General features: G+C 46.3%; 1 protein-coding gene across 1 annotated transcript; it reads right to left on the bottom strand.

Moving 5' to 3' along the window:
* Window positions 1-1,281: 1,281 nt before the first annotated feature.
* On the bottom strand, window positions 1,282-13,028 carry LOC131285521 (uncharacterized). The gene is made up of 8 exons (XM_058314379.1): window positions 13,010-13,028; window positions 9,149-12,161; window positions 8,428-8,722; window positions 5,885-7,100; window positions 2,074-5,833; window positions 1,864-1,987; window positions 1,591-1,770; window positions 1,282-1,506 (listed from the first exon to the last, which is right to left on the bottom strand). The coding sequence occupies exons 1-8, from the start codon at window positions 13,026-13,028 to the stop codon at window positions 1,282-1,284; spliced, it is 8,832 nt and encodes a 2,943-aa protein (XP_058170362.1).
* Between the last annotated feature and the right edge of the window lie 3,010 nt (window positions 13,029-16,038).

The raw sequence follows: 16,038 nt of genomic DNA, 5'->3' as shown, positions 1-16,038 counted from the left end.
TTAAGAAACTGCCGCTATAGAAAATAAAGATCCAATCTAAATTATGCTTTGCTATCCGATGCAGGACACCCAGCCCTTGAGCGCAAACTTGAGCGAGCTCTTCTCATGTAACTTGTATGATGCTAAGTTTGCACTAAGCGCAATTCAAGATGTGCAAACGGGAAAATGTAAATGTTCAGTCAAGTGTCATGCGTGTCGTGATTTCCACGAATCATTTCTCTATTTAAATATATTTCAACTTCCAAATTCAACTATTCGTTGCCAACTATCTAGCCAAAGGTTTTTTTCATTTTTCGTTGCCTCGCATTCAAAATCCATTCATTAATAATTTCGGATGATTCGTTCCATTATTATTATTATTCTATAAATTATTCTAGCTCGGTACAATCCCCACACTGCGCATATGTGTTTTTCGATCAGCAAATGATAAAAACGGTTTGCACAGATTTGCGCGCTTGGCATTAAGCGCAGCCTTTTCAGTTTCATGTAACCCTAACATAACGTGGCTAAGATTGTCTTCAGGACCCAGTCCCGTCTTCAGGAAAGTGACATCACTAGCAACATTGGTGACGCCTTAAAACGCGAATTCTACACGGTGCCAATGTTGCTCTGATCACGCATGAACCATTAACTAGAACTGCCAAACAACAGTAACACAGACGAATGGGCACTGAACTGGTCTCTTCAGTAACGGGCGCTCTTTTCAGATAGTAAGTTGAAGTCTCGTAAAGCTTTGCACAGGGGGGTGGGTCTCTGTTGTCGCATGATTCCGATTTTCGGCATAAATTAATTGAAACAAAAATGTTGTGTTTTGTTTTTCATTGCACCATCAATTCATTCATTTTTCGAAGACATTAAGTATAAAGTTTAAATGGCATGTGTTTAATGAATTCTTATTCAACATAAATGATAATCACCATAAAGCATACGGGATGCGTAATTCGACAGGTTTACATCAGTGCGAGTTTATAGTGTTCGTTCGGAAAAGAATGGTAGATCAATTCCATTTTTCTTGCAAAAACTAGAAAACTCAACATACAACCTTTACTAATCATGTGTAAAAGTTCAATACTTTACATTACGCGGACGCCTTCGTGCAGCTTGTCCAGCTAAATCCAGCCTACACATAAAAACGAAAACTTTAACCTTCCCCTAGTTTACCAGTGCCGCTTTTTTGTCCCGATTGTGGCAACATAAATTTAAAATTGGTTTGGTAAAACAACTTCTTCTTTAGTTATACTCCTCAGTCAACACCACTAATTTCCCGATTGATCCGGGGTATTAGTCATCATCGATCACGATCACAGACTCACGATTGTTCGGCGATATCACCGCTGGGCTCGAAGTGCGAGTAGCTGCGAGAGCTCCGTTATTCCGTCCAGGTGGAAGTCCTCTGCTGAGCCGTTTCAACTTTGTCTGATTTTCCCTCACCCGCACGGATAGTTCTTTCTTCTCCAACAGCAGCGCACGGTTGGTCGATTTTAGTTCTTCGATAAACACGGCACTCTGTACATGTTTTAAGGAAAGGAAAAATCAAAGTGAAAGAAGTTAGTGTTATTACACATTCGCGCCAACCAAACGGACAAATACCTGGTTGAAAACTTTTTCCACATCCTCGTAATATCGCTGCTCTTCATACTTTTTCTTCGGTATGCTCTGCATTGCTAAAGCGGTGACCATCAGCTCGTCGTACAGGTCGGGAAGGGTTATTTCCATGTACTTCATCTGGTCTGCCTTGGAAGTATCGATAAGCCCATACCGCGTGACAACCTAGAGTCCGGGGAAAATGTAACGAACAAATCAAGGGTGAAGGCAGCTGTTGCATCGTATGGTTACTCTTTTTCTTCATTCACCGCTACTTACACAACGCTGGTTGATGATCTTCGTCAGGTCCTCATGTGGTGCTAGCGGTTTGGACCTTTCCTTAAACTCCCACTGGATGGCAAGATTGTACGGTTTGAACGTGTATGTATTGAACTGGATAAACCTTGAACGTGATGGAAGAAACGAGAGACGACACACATTAGTTTAAGCCCGGTGTTCATTGAAACGCTTTGAACGAGCAGCACTTACCTGTTCAACAACGTGACAGCTTCCTCCAGGTTGACCACGGCGATATGCTGCCCACCGCCGGTGAGCTCTTTTACAAGTACGATCACTTCATGCTCGAGCCTTATGACCTCCACCAGACCGAGTTTCGGGATCTTTGATTCCAGTACGCCCCGTCGGTGCGGATTTTTAAGCCGGGCGGCCTCCATCGCGGGGGTGAGAATAACGTACGGAGGCTTCTGTGGCTGACCACTACCACCACCACCACCGGATGAAGACTGATCGCCATTCGCATTCGTCTGGGTTGGGTCACCCGGTCCTGGGGAAGGTGTAGCCGGTACACGTGGTACTACTTTCGTTCGCGGTAGGGACATTCTACGTGAGGTCGTTGCTAGCGATGCGCTTGTAGCTTGTTGTACGGATGGTGTGATTGTTGATGTGAGTTTGGTTGACGCTGTTCTAGTCACACTAGTCGTGGCTTCCGGAGGTGCCATTGGCGCAGTTGTAGCGGTCGAGGCTTTTGGAGAGTTCATGCTGACCGATGTTGATGTGGTTGTTTGAGTCATTTTCATCACAGATGACATGGCTTTTGGATTGGTTGGTACCAATTCCGCCGTTGTAGTTGGAGTAGCCATCATAGTGCTTGGTATCGTTGCTTCTTGTTCCAACGGCGCCGTCGCCGTCGCCGTAACCCTTTTCGTCGCCGTCGTTGTCGTATTACCAACTTTGGAGCCGAGCGCGGCAATCGTATCTCTCAGCAAATCCGGATCTTGCTGGGCAAACTTGTTTATGAGCGAACGCTTCATCGTCAGCACGCGGGTGGCCGCATTGTATCGATAGGCCTTACAGGTTTTGCTTAAATCCAGCTTACTACTGAACAACGCAATCTGCTCGTCACTGAGGATCGTCCGTTCGTTGTCACCAGTGGTTTCTGTCGCTGGCAGAGACTGCTGAGAGGTGGTGATCGTCGGTGGACTATCTTCGTCTTCATCATCGAGGCAAACTACATCCTCCTCCTCCTCCTCCTTGCGCTTCTTCTCCGCGTTGACCTTGGAGGACGGTAGGAGCTTTTCCAGTGGCTTTACAGTTAGCGTTCCATTGCCAAGCGCAGGTGAAACTTTCCCCAACCCTGTCGGAGTTGAGTTGCGGAGTCCGTTGGCAAGGGGTACCCATTTACCATTCGCCGTAGTTTGTGCCATCGGTTTAGCGAAGATTTGGACTTTACTTGATTGACCCTGACTGCTGAAAACCTGATTCGGCAGGGATATTCGTATGGGATTAGATCGATGCGGCAGACGGGTGCCCATACTCGGACTGCTAACTGTGTTGGCGGTAGTAGTAGTAGTGGTGGGTTTATCTTCGACAGTCATCGGTGCAGAGCGGCGCATTATCTTAACCTGACTGTCTGCAGGTTCTTCCCTACTACAATCAATCGATTTACGCTTGTTGCCAATTGTCACAGCTGCGTCTCCCACGAGGGACGGTTTACGTTGAAGTGGTTGTGCTGGTGACGCTAGGGTGCTCTTTACCAACGACGCTAGTTTTCTCTTCTCCTCTTTCGTTTGCTCCATCGTCTTCTCAACCAATCGCATTAGGTTCTGCCGCTGTTGGTCGGACTCGGACACATTTTGCGTTGAACGTTTCTCGGAGGATACGAATACGGATGCCCTTCTACCAGCTATCTTCTGGTTACTGTTCAATGTTAACAGTTGGGTGCGGATGCGAGAGACCATATCTTCCGCTTTGTTCACATCCTCCATCGTTGTTGCATTAGTGTGCGGCTGTTTCGTCGTTCTTCCCGGGAAAGCATCCTCGGCATTGTCCACCAGGTCACTTTCTTCAACCACATCATCCCCATTTCCATTCGCTTGCTCCGCTTCCTCCTCATCGTCGTCAAGAACCACGATGCAATCAGTGTTCACCTGCTGAAGACCGTGGCTAACGTTGCGCTTAAGCAGCGACCGCTGACGCACTTGTTCAGGAATCCCGGAACCTTGGCTACTCGGTGTTGCATTGGCAGCTATTTGTATGTGCACTTCTGGTCGATGGGTTTGGAGCCAGGTACCCTGTGTCCGTTTTTTCCCAGCCACATCGATAGAGTTCATCCGTTGAAACTCTTCACGAGTGTACATTTTCCCGTCCACCATCTGGCACAGTATCACATCGAGTTTGATATCGGTTTCGGGAAACGGACCTATGAATATCATACCCTCTTGCTTCGGTAGGCAGAAAATAGACGGTCGGAACATTTGCTTTCCTCCGCCAGAGGGAGCAATCGGCACTTCCGGAAAGGGAAATACGATCGGCTTCTGTGTATCATTTGCCTTCTTCATCAGATTTAGAAGCCGCCCGTACGACACGTTACAGTTAAGGCTTGGGATAAGTAGGTTGCTAAAGTCACGTGCGATCGTTATGCTCATCCAGCGCGGATAGACACTGTCTTTGGGCGTCCTCGTCCGTGCGATATCAATCAGCAAACGTTCAAGGTAAATCGTGCACAGATGCACCCGTTTCACGATTTCCAGGTTCGATACCTCCGGGGGAGAACTTGATCCAGCACTTCTTCCTTCTCCGTGGACAATTTGTTTACCCACTGCCTGGGTCACGGCGCCCTCTTGATTTGGCTTGTTTGTCGTCGCCGCCATCGACCTTCGGTAGTACTCCCGTAAACGTGCCTTAACGATTTCCTTCGCCTGAGTGGACGGTTGGAGTAGAATGTTGTTGTTGGTCAAGTACGGCCTACCTGGGCCCGTCTTGATGAAGCCACAAAAGTGCCAGTACGATTCGCTCCCATAAAGGACCAGCGCCAGTTGGTTTGTTTTCACATTATCCACGCGCTGGATCAGCATCTGCAACAACAGCGAGGGCCGGGGATGCTGGTTGGGCTCGTCGGCGGAGGAGTTAGCAAAGCCGGTGCAACTGGACCGGCGAGCACTCAGTGTCGTCTGCACAGTCTCCGGCGGCATACGCCAGGATTGTTCCGCATCTCCACGCACCAATGTCAGCTCGACACCGTTCTTCAGCACCACATCGAGCACGTCGATTTGACTAAGCACAAAGGCGCGCAGAAAAACCTTCCAGCGACAGATGTACATGATTCCATGCTTCGCTGGATATGTCACATTCAGTTTATCCTTCCCGATCAGCTCGTTGATGTGCCGCATAAGCTTGACAAGCTCACGATCTGCCTGATTCATAGCCTGTTTATACAATGCTGTTTCTGTAAGCTGCGGCGGCGGCGGAGCCGGCAACTTCGTAGAGGTGCTGGTGCTGGATGACGTTGAAGGGGGTTTTGATGCCGCGGCAACAGCGGGCGAAGGTTGATTTGTTGGCTTCGAACGAACCATAGATGGTGCGAGCTTTGGCACTGACCGGTCATTCTCAGGTATCGGCTGCGATTGTTGTTCTTGCGGTATCTGAACGATGTAAGTGGTGCGATCGTTAAAGGGAATGGTTCGTGCCGGTGGTCTTCCGTCACGAAACTCCCCGTTTTCGACGTACGTTCGCTTATTGCCACAGATTACAAGCTTCTTCGTACCATCGGTGAGGTTGTTGAGGTGCAGCTGAACAACTCGGTCGATATTTTCCTCGCTATCAACCAGATCTATGTAGCAGAACTCTGCCATCGGTCTACCACTCAGTTGTTCTGCACCCTTAGTGGCCTTCGTTTTTTGGGCGCTGGCGTGTTCCTGTTGAATGATTCTTCTCAACTCATTCACCGTCATTCGGAACGGACGTTCCTTTCCCCCAACCAATAAAGTCGTTTCTTTTTGCACAGCCTTCGCTGGAGTAGATGGTTTGTTAGAACTGCTACTACCAGTCGGTGCCGATTTACGTTGCGATGATTGAAGCGGTACTGGTGGAATGCGCTTGATGATGATATTTGAGATACCAGCCTTACCGGTGGAGTTTTTCGTCGGCTGAGACACCACCGTGTACTGCACATCGGCCGGAGTCTTCGGAGCGACCATCGATGACTCGCTCCGGCGTAGCGCCTTGAGTGGCACTGATGGTGGTGGTGGCAATGGTTCCTCATCTTGATACGCAAAGAACGAAGCCTTCTCTCGGGCGGCAATCGACGCGCGCCGCTTCGGTAACGTCAGGCGACTCGTGACCACTGAGTCCCGTCGTCGCACTGCGACCGAAGCGCGACGACCCTCGGTGGCGAATTTCGCTTTCTTAGCCTTCGAAGATTTCTTCTCCGATGGTGGTTTGTACGACTCTTCCGAGCTGTCACGCTCTCGGCGACGCGGCAATGGCAACGTAAATGTTCCATCTCCACTGTTGTTGCCGGTGGCCCTTGACATCCTTCCGCCGACCGATTCACCACGCTGGTGCTCTGTTTCGGTGTAAGGCTTCTCGAATGAATACAAACGTTTCCGTCGTGTTTCGTACAACACTTCTGGCGGATATTCCTCTAACGGTTGCACCTTACTGTTGTTGGTCGTTTTACTGCTGGCTAGTGTCGGAGTAACCGCTTTCATCATCCGACTCGCTGTTACAGGAAGTGGCGTTCCATTCACAGCTTTAGATGAAACGCCGCTTGCTGCTTCTCCAGTGGCAGACGCTTTCGAGGCCGATAGTGCGATGTAGTTATCCTCAGTGAATGAAAACGGTTTCCCTTGGGTGGCCGTGCCGCCACAAAAGCACCGATACAGCTCATGCACCATGCACCATGGTTCGAGGTTCGCCAGTTCCGGAATCCGATTCAACACAACGTGTGCATGGCGCATCCGTTCTGCCGGAGTCAGCGGTTTTACATTGGCGGGCGGTTCACTGGTTACGAAGCTCATTGGTTCCACGGCCGTACCACCCTTGAGTAGGCATTGAAAACTTTGATCGTCATAATAGTCGTTGAACTTGACGGGCATCTTCTTCTGCCGACGGGTTTCCGATTCGGAATTGGGCACCACAACGGTCGCATCACCCGTCACGATTACGGTGGAGGTGAACTGGCGTTCTTCCTTGGCCAAACGCTCCGTAACTTCCTCGTGTAGATGTTTCATATCGGCATTGAAGAGTGCGGATTTGTCCTCGGATTTTGCTTCCGTCTAGGGAGGAAAAGGAAAAGAAAAAAAACCCTTCGTGAATTCATCGGCCAAATAGCTACTAGAGTTTTACGACAATTAGTACTGCTCCTTTTCTCCGAGTGAAAGAAGATCCGTTGGTGAAATGAGCTGGCTCATTCAACAAGCTGTCTTTGCGTGGGATTTCATATCTTTGGTGTGGTTTACAGGGGTTTTCAGATGATATCATAACAGTAGCAGCATTTTTTCTAACTGCAGCACTTCATATTCAAACAGTAACAGTTGATGTTATAGCACAGTCATGTGTAAACGTATATCGCACTAATAACAGCCCAAACGCTGTTGAGCGTACCAGGTGGGTTAACCTCAACCACTTTGATTTCATAAGAAAACTTAAGAAAATTTGAAACAACCAGTACTAATTTCTTTTCATGTTTACTACATACCATTTTTTGTAATTTTAGATAGTCAATATGTTTGTTCCAATGAAAGCGAAGGTCTTCATTCGAGATGAGCCTACCTAATATGTTGATCAACCATGAACTGTAATTATTACAATCTACGTTTAAACTTGCTTGTTACGTATTACGCTCAAGCTGCCTTACCAACTTTATAATATCAACTGCTCCAGTTATAATTTCTACTGAAAACGCTACGATAAACATGACAACATCCACTGTTATTGTTGGAATATCAAGTGCTGCAGATAGAATAAATGCTGCTACTGTTATTTATCATCTGAAAACCCCTGTATTTGACAGTGATTCATATTTCCTGATTTTGTGATGTAATCAATTACATCCATAGCTAATTCTTAATCTTTCAGTATTTTATTTCTGATGTATCAAAAATTCGTATGAACTAATAAACTCCCCACATATTCCAAATTATCCACTACCAAGGCGCATTGTTATGTCAAACTGGGAATCAACCTAGAATATCCATTGGTGACTAGTGTTCATAAGAAAATCTCACAGATAATGCGAATACTAAATACTTTTTGAACTAGTTATCAAAACAATGGCGGTACAGAAAATAGCTTTGGCCTAACCTCTCTTTTTACTGATCTGAGATATGCATCGTTAAACGATCCAAGAATAGTTGCATTTGCACGTTGGTTTGTAAAAGGTACGACCTCTTGGTCATGCCTGCCCGTTAAGGGTTTACTAGACTTGTTTCCCTGTTGTACGTGGATAGTCAGTCCTCTCATACAGGGGAGGGTCCGGTCTCGGTTGGATTTCGAACCCACGCCGTCGAGGTGCTGAGCCCCGGCGCTTATGGGCCGATTTTCTAACCGGCGCTACCGCTCGGCTGTCGCAGACCCCCCATGGTATCTGATCATGGTATTTACCTTGGTGTAGTTGACAGCTTGTTTCTGCTCATAGCCACATTTGCAACCAAAAATACAGTCGATCTGCCGACAGCGCTGTTTTCGCAGTCTACTGACAATCACACACATGTCCGATCCGGACAGAACATCACAAATGCAACCGTGAGCACAGTACTGCGGATCGCACTGCTGTCGCTGGGGAGCTGCCTCGCCTATAGTTACCTTTGGCTGACTTGGGCCCTCGATGATAGTCGCGTTAAGTCGTTTCATCTCTCGGCTAGACGGGAAGGGGGGAACGGTATTATTTTCATTATACCTGCTGCAATGAGATGATGATGATGAATGGAGGAGGGAAGAGGGGATAGTGGTGGTGGTTTATGTTTAGGGAGTGTATAAAGGCATTAGTCGCGGTTTGTAATTTATTTGCGTTTTAGCGCTGCTATTTTCGTAACATAAGCACCAAATTTTACACCTCGTTGGAAACCATTAGTATCACTTTTACATTAATGGAATCCTAGAACTAGGCGAACAGGAACGCCCTTTCGGTTAGCAAAAATAGCAATGATAATCCGCTTTCCCAATTGGCAACTTAAAGTATTCTACGTTCTGCCATGGAGATGCAACTAGTTTGCTTCGTCAAATCATGGCAAATGTGATGAGCAAATCATGGCTAATGTGATGAAATGATGTAAGCGCATGCAAAGCAAAGTGTACTGTATTGACTAGATGGGTGTGAACTTACAGTAGTTTCAACTTGGCCGGATCGTTGGTTTTGCTGCATTCTGACGAAACGGATGGTTGATTTGCAACCGAACCAGCCGAAGTATCCTTTGGAGGTTCAGTTGGAGCTGAAGAGATTTGTGAGCTAGCTCCTGCACTGGATAGAGGAGGTGGTGTTGGTATCGGCGTTGTTCTTTCGCTCTTTGCTGCCAGTGCCATGGCGACTGGTTTCGAATGGACCACTTCCTCCTGGTCCAGCGGTGTTTCTTCCTTCGTGTAGTCAACATCTGGATCGTCCCTCTGAAATATGTCTTCTGCAAGGGCGATTGCCACCGAATCCGTCATCTCGCTAAGAATATCCGCGCAGATCCGTTCATCTGCGTCAACGTCCTCGTGCGCCTCAACGGCATGGTCAATGGACTTACGGAATATGAGCTTTTCTTGCATTAGCTTCTCAAATTTTTCGATATCCATATCCACCACTGAGGAAACGGTGGTGCCGGGACGCACGATGAGCCGCCGGCGTATGAGCATTCTCCGCTGATTATTTTCGTACGGAAGTTGAAAAACGAACGATCGTTCTTCGCCGGTGTGGTGCTTTCCTATCGAAACCCCATCCGACGCCATTGGGGGACGCAAAGTAGACACGGCAAACCGGGCCCAATTCTCCGTAATACCCTTGTGGGGCAGTATCATTTTGAGATATGGCTTAACGTACCCATCAAGGGGCCGGTTGATTTTTGGGAACACCTCTAGCTCTACTGGAGGCATTTGGAAGATTTCTCGCGGTCCAAGGTAAGGATCATCGAGCGTATCGACTTGTAAGCACTTTGATGACAGCGGCCCAGGTTTTAAATGTGGATAGGACCGATGCGTCCGATAGTCTCCTACCGGGGGGAATAGACCGTCTGGGAGGAGTTTTGGTCTTTGGCTATGGGATGAACTTTTCACATGGCTGCCACCAGTGCGCTGCTGTTCCGAAGACGTCAGTTGCGGAATATCCAAAACTATGTTTTCCGGATATTCTGGGCATCGACAATTGGTGATGTAGTGAATGCGACACCCGCCCGACGCCACGACCGGGCTGGAGAAAGTGGACTTCCGTGTGAGCCGCCGGTGCGGATGATTTCCCTGGCATCCAGCTAACTTGACCGTCCGATTATCGATGTGAAACGTCTGAAAATAGTACCGGCCTTTTTCTGTGCGCAACCAAGAAAGAGCCCGCCAAGTGTCGCGCGTGAACGGTATCGGCTGATCTTGCAGTTCCTTCATGCGCTGAAAGTCGAGCGCAACGTCAATGTTTTTGGTACGCTTCTCGAGAAAGTGAAAGATTTTCGACTCATTGTCGATCATGTGATAGCGCACGTCGTTCTCCTTCTGCAGCAGGATACGCTTCTGGGCGACGGTCCGCGGTCGTACCATATCGTTTGGGCGCTGGGGACACGACAGTCGTGGTGGCAGGGAACCGAACGAAATCAGACCCTCCTCGTGGAACAGATCGCTGCGCGTTTCCGAGCTCGCGCCGGCGTCATCCGTCGCATTGATGGTAGTGCCGTAGGATAGAAATGGAGCGAATGGTTGCGTTTTTTTCACGATCGGAGTCGGGAGCAGTCCGGGCAGACTCGGTTTGTCCAGCTTTACAACCTCACCTTCATCGAACCCGTAGAACTCGGTCGAGGAATTTGAGTTGGTGCACTCCAAATCGATATTGAGCGTTTTGTGCAGCTGCCCAAACACCTTCGACACGCGTACCCTTCTTGGCTCTTCCGGAATTTCGATATAGCGTGGCCGGGCAGCTATTTTCTTCCGGTCTCGCAACAAACGACGTGTGGATCCACCAGACTCCCCCTCACTGCAACCACTGTCAAAGCTGCCGGACAGTAGCCCCACCGACTGCTTGACTGGTGGTGAAAGATTAAATTTGTTCAACAGTGAGTCTACGATGGAGGATTTTCTATTTTCCAATGGCTCTAGCTCGATATCACAGGTGTAGGATGGGTCGAGGATACCGCTTTTGGATGTATGCAGTAAGCTGTATGATGGCCTCGGACTCTCATCCTTTTGGCTCTCTTTACCCGGCGTGGAAAGCGGGGTGCGGTTCGGTGTGACCATTCCCATCGGCACAATCTTCTCCAATGCTCCGTCGCCAGCAACATCTTCAACCATCGTAGTATCTTTGACCGGTGTGCAGGGGGTTGTTGTGCGGTTAGTAGTCACCGCGTCCTCCAAAGGAACTTCATTTTCTTCATTATGCCCCGGAAGTGAACCGTTCGTTGCGGTTGTCTCATCTTCACATGGCGAAACAACACATTTTTCACCGGACACTTCGAAGGCCTTTTTCGGAGTACCTTTGTCTCCACTTTTCTTGTCCTCCATCTCATCGTGCGTTGGTTCTGGGGAAGAGTAGTAACCACTTTCTTTGGTTGAGTCGGCACCTTGTTCCAACTCTTCTAGCCGTTCCTGTAACATCGAAAACCACAGTCCTATCGTCCACTGTATCGTACAATATTCCTTGTAATTTCGCTTAAATGTGTCGATACTTGGGATTGCGGCAATGTTTTCTGGTATTTCTTCAGATGAAACAGAGCGTTCAAAATTTCGCGTTACCTCAGGAGCTGCCGTTCGCTTTAACGAACACTTGTGACCGACCCTTCGCTGCTGGCGCTTCCGGAAGTAATCTGGAACTATGGTACGGTAGGCACAAACAGAGGGAATGCCTCGGAAAAGCCGTTGCCTCTTTTGGAGTACCAAACGCCGATTTCGCTGATGCTGCTGAACACCTAGTTTGTCACTATCTACTACGGGTAATTGCCTGTGCATTAAGCGACAAATCCGCAACCGTGATGGTGGTGTTTGGGCACCACCGCAACTGGTTCCGTACCTCGTGGATTGCGAGAAATATATCTCACCACCGACAAAGGGAGCAATCAACCGGGGCACGATCAGCCAGCAACATCCGCCGCAGCTGCAAAGACTACGTCTTTTTGGGTGCCCTCCCAATATGTTCGAGTGAACCATAGAAAAATCTGCAATCCCTATGTTATGGAGTGGAAAGCTTGAAGTTAGCAGTTATTCACGTTTAAAAAAGAACTAAACTATAGAACCTACACTCGATAACACGCGTTGAGAACAGGCACTAGCAGTTGCTATTGAAACCTAACCTCACAAAACGGGGATGAATGTGGAGGATTACGATTCCAAGATGGCGGCGTTGTACGAAAACGCAAGTTTTGATGCGATCATCCTATTGCTGGTAGCGCCGTCGCACTGAATTGAAAAAAAAAATCAGTTTTTAGAATACTCTATTGCCGGAACACTTTATGAGGAAAAGTTAATTTAAAAGATGAATAAGTTTTTCTTAATAGTTTTCATCAACGACAAATTATTACCGATATAATTTTAAGTAGCTCAAACAGAATCATATTAAAGGATTCTTTTCAAATAATGAGATGATATTCATCTTGATAATAGCAACGGTCGATAACATTTACATTTTCGCAACGATGACACAAGCAAAATGGTAATTACTGTCGCGGGTTACTGCGATCGAATTTATGTGTATGATACCAAATTACTAATCACCTTATTTTGCTCAACACCGTTTTAGGTGCGGTCCCTCAGATCAAAATGAACATTTTTCCCAACAACCATGAACTGTCACGAAGTTTTTCACTTTCTAAATATTTGCCGCTTTTCGCGTTCTTACATGACGTAATAGAACTGTAGAAAGCCAAAAGCAAAAGTAATAAAAACCTGAAATGATACCATTCCGCATGTACGGTTGGCAATAGAGCCTAGGGAAAAGCAAATTAATAATAAAATGGCCGACTGTCAAATACCTCAAAAGCGTATCCCCAGTCTTAACAGCTGCTGCTTAGCTTACAATCGTACTTTTTTTCCATGCTTAGAAATGGCCAGCAAACCAACAGAAACTTACTCATTCATCAAAGTCCTAACAAATCGATCGTCAACCTTCACGAAGCAGAACAGCCAAGACAAAACAAAGAAAACGAGCAGCAAAAGGAATAGAAAACTGTAGATTTTTTTTACCTCCCACTGCATTTAATTCCCACCGTACCTTTAAACTGGGGAGTACGGATTGCAAAGGATACAACTTTACTCACGAAGTAATTACAAGATAGGATAAATCTGCATCGCATGATTAGTGCGGGCGAAGAATAGCAAATGTGTCTAATATCAGATTACATTCGCGTTACAGTGTGGTAATGCCGTATCGTAGCGCTCGGTTCAGTTTTCATGTTCCCATTCACCATTCATATTCAACCCGTTTAATGAAACCGCCGAACTCCACACAGAACATACCAACGCACACACTTGCCCACACGCTTATCGTGTCCCTCCTCAACACACTAACCATGCCTTCACCTCCTCAAGGGTTTGCAGCAAGAAACAACGCGCGGCGACAACATCTCGTCAACGTTCCTTCAGCAACAATCGCCTCGATACACCGCCGCCGTCGGCAAGAGGGAGGAAATCCTGACCATCGAATTCCCTCAGACGGTGCGCAAATGATTTTGCTGCTGTTTTCACAAATGAAAATATCGCGACAGACAAGCGAAACCAGCGAAACAACACCACACCAAAAGGATGACAGCGCTTGGGTCGATTCGAGCGGAAGAGTACGTCAGAATCCTATGTTCAACAACAAATGGCCGAAACGTTTGACAATTCGAAGGAAGGTAAATGGTAAGAGAATGCGGAAGGGCGGCTTCCATGGGACGGGTACCCAAATGGTGCGATGTCGGCAAGGTTTAATAAGAAATATGTTTGCTCCTAACACAACGGCAATGAAAGCAAACTACGACGCACTTCCTTGTACCGTCAAACAGCGTTGTAAAGTAAAGTATGTAAACTTTGTCTAAACTCACATATAAAACTCAGTTTTCTCAGTTAAGTACAAAAATATCCACTTTGAGCTGCACTTAGCTACTCTAACAAATTTGACATCCTTCCGCTTTCACGAGCTGCGGCCAACTGAAGTCGTAAAACATCAGATACTGTGTTGTATTCCTTTCGTTCAGTCGCCATTTTGTTTTTTTCGATCAACATTGCTGACTTAACGATCACGAAAGTGAACAATCGCTGCGCAATAATAAAATCTTATGAGCTAGTCCTTTTACTGATAACACCCCTTCGGTTCTAATAAATTCCTGGTAGCGCATTGTAATTCTGTCTGTGAAACTGACACACAAAATAACATTGATCACAACTGAACGAAGAGGCTAACTTTACGCGTTGACACGTAACTGAACGAAAGGCGAAAATGTTAGGTTAGGTATTTCCGGTTCATAGCCGCACACAAGCAAGGATTTACGTTGCTCAAGATGGCAGCCATGAACACACCCGGTTCCCTCTGTTTATCCAAAATGCCGATTCTATTCCATCGCGGTTAAGATAAAACTAATTTTTCCAAAGCTTACGATCTGATCTTCTTACCTAACTAATTATCCCAGACAAACAGTATCAACACTTCTAAAAGTTTCCCAATATGACAAACCATTCAGGCGACCCTATTACCTTCTTTATACCGGATGCTTCTAGTCCAACTATTCACCACATGCCACGGTAGGCATTCCGAGTTTTACATATTCTATCATCTGCCGTGTCTTTAAACCTTTCTTTAAAATGGCGGCACTCCAACAGCACAGAGTGGCTCGATTACCTCAATGTAGACCACCCGAGAAGGTGCGACCATTGCACGATGTCCGGGATCCGAAGAAGTTCAATGCGCTATGATAAACTCATATTAACACTTTCGGTATTTAAAATTACTCAAAACAGATAACTTATGCGAATCGGTTCCGTTCACCCGCCGTGTAGTTAATTACACACTAATATGCAACGCGCCGACGGACGCTGGAGTTGAATTATTGTTTTTCATCGGTCGCAGTACAACGATTTGGCGATCTGTCAAATGACGGTTCACTATTCTAGAAAAAATACGAAAAGATGATTGAGGAAGACGGCCTGCTGCTATTGTATGGGTGTGTGTGTGAATGAGAAACGTACATGAGGGGACAAATAGAAACTAAAAGTTGGGGGGATTATTGCGGATTCTATTGGTCTATTGGATTGCTGTTCATCAGTGTTTGTTTCTAGCGGAGCATGCATCCAGAAACAACCAGTTGAAGGTTTATTTTTGTCTTAAAAAATGCATCCAACTTGACAGTACACCGTGGTATGTTCGATACAATTTCAAACCGGTTTGAAAAGAGCTCGATAGTTTGAAAATCAACGGACTAGCACTTGCTTTGCGTATGAACAAAACTGGTTAATGAAAGAAGTGTAAACAATTCTTTTTTCCTTTTTATCTACTCTATTTACTAACACTATGTAATGTACAAATGAAGATCCATCCAAAGATTCAGGTAATGAATGAGAATTTACATCTTGTGAAGTTTATAGGAATTCTAACCTCAATAACGTTCGGTCTAAACTTGCAAGGTTCGTTACCTAGTAAAGCTATGCGGAAATGTTTTGCTGAAATATAAACTTAAATAATTCAAACTCAGAATAGCCTCCCCTTCGTTTAGCGCTCTTTTCTAGAGAATCTGTAAAGAAACAGAATACGTTTAGATTGTATAACAAAAATCCCGTGTATGGTAAGTCCGGTGTAGTCTTGCAAAGCAGTCGCTTGAAATCAATCAAAACGATAATAAAGTAGTGCTTACCTATATATGGTTTTCTTTCTTTTTTAAATGTCCCTTTCTTGAGTTATAGAATGGAATGTGCATTCTTCGATCCGTGGTAAATAACAACAAATCGTAAATAACGCACAATTGCTGCGCTCAGCTGACGATCAACGGTGTTCAAAGACTTCACATGATCGACGGCGGAGAAAGATTCGTGCTTACGAACGGAGAACATGAATGAATGCGAATGCTCAATGTA

Source organism: Anopheles ziemanni, chromosome 3 (assembly GCF_943734765.1).
Source record: "Anopheles ziemanni chromosome 3, idAnoZiCoDA_A2_x.2, whole genome shotgun sequence".
Lineage (NCBI taxonomy): Eukaryota > Metazoa > Arthropoda > Insecta > Diptera > Culicidae > Anopheles > Anopheles ziemanni.
This window is presented reverse-complemented; position numbering and strand designations above follow the sequence as displayed.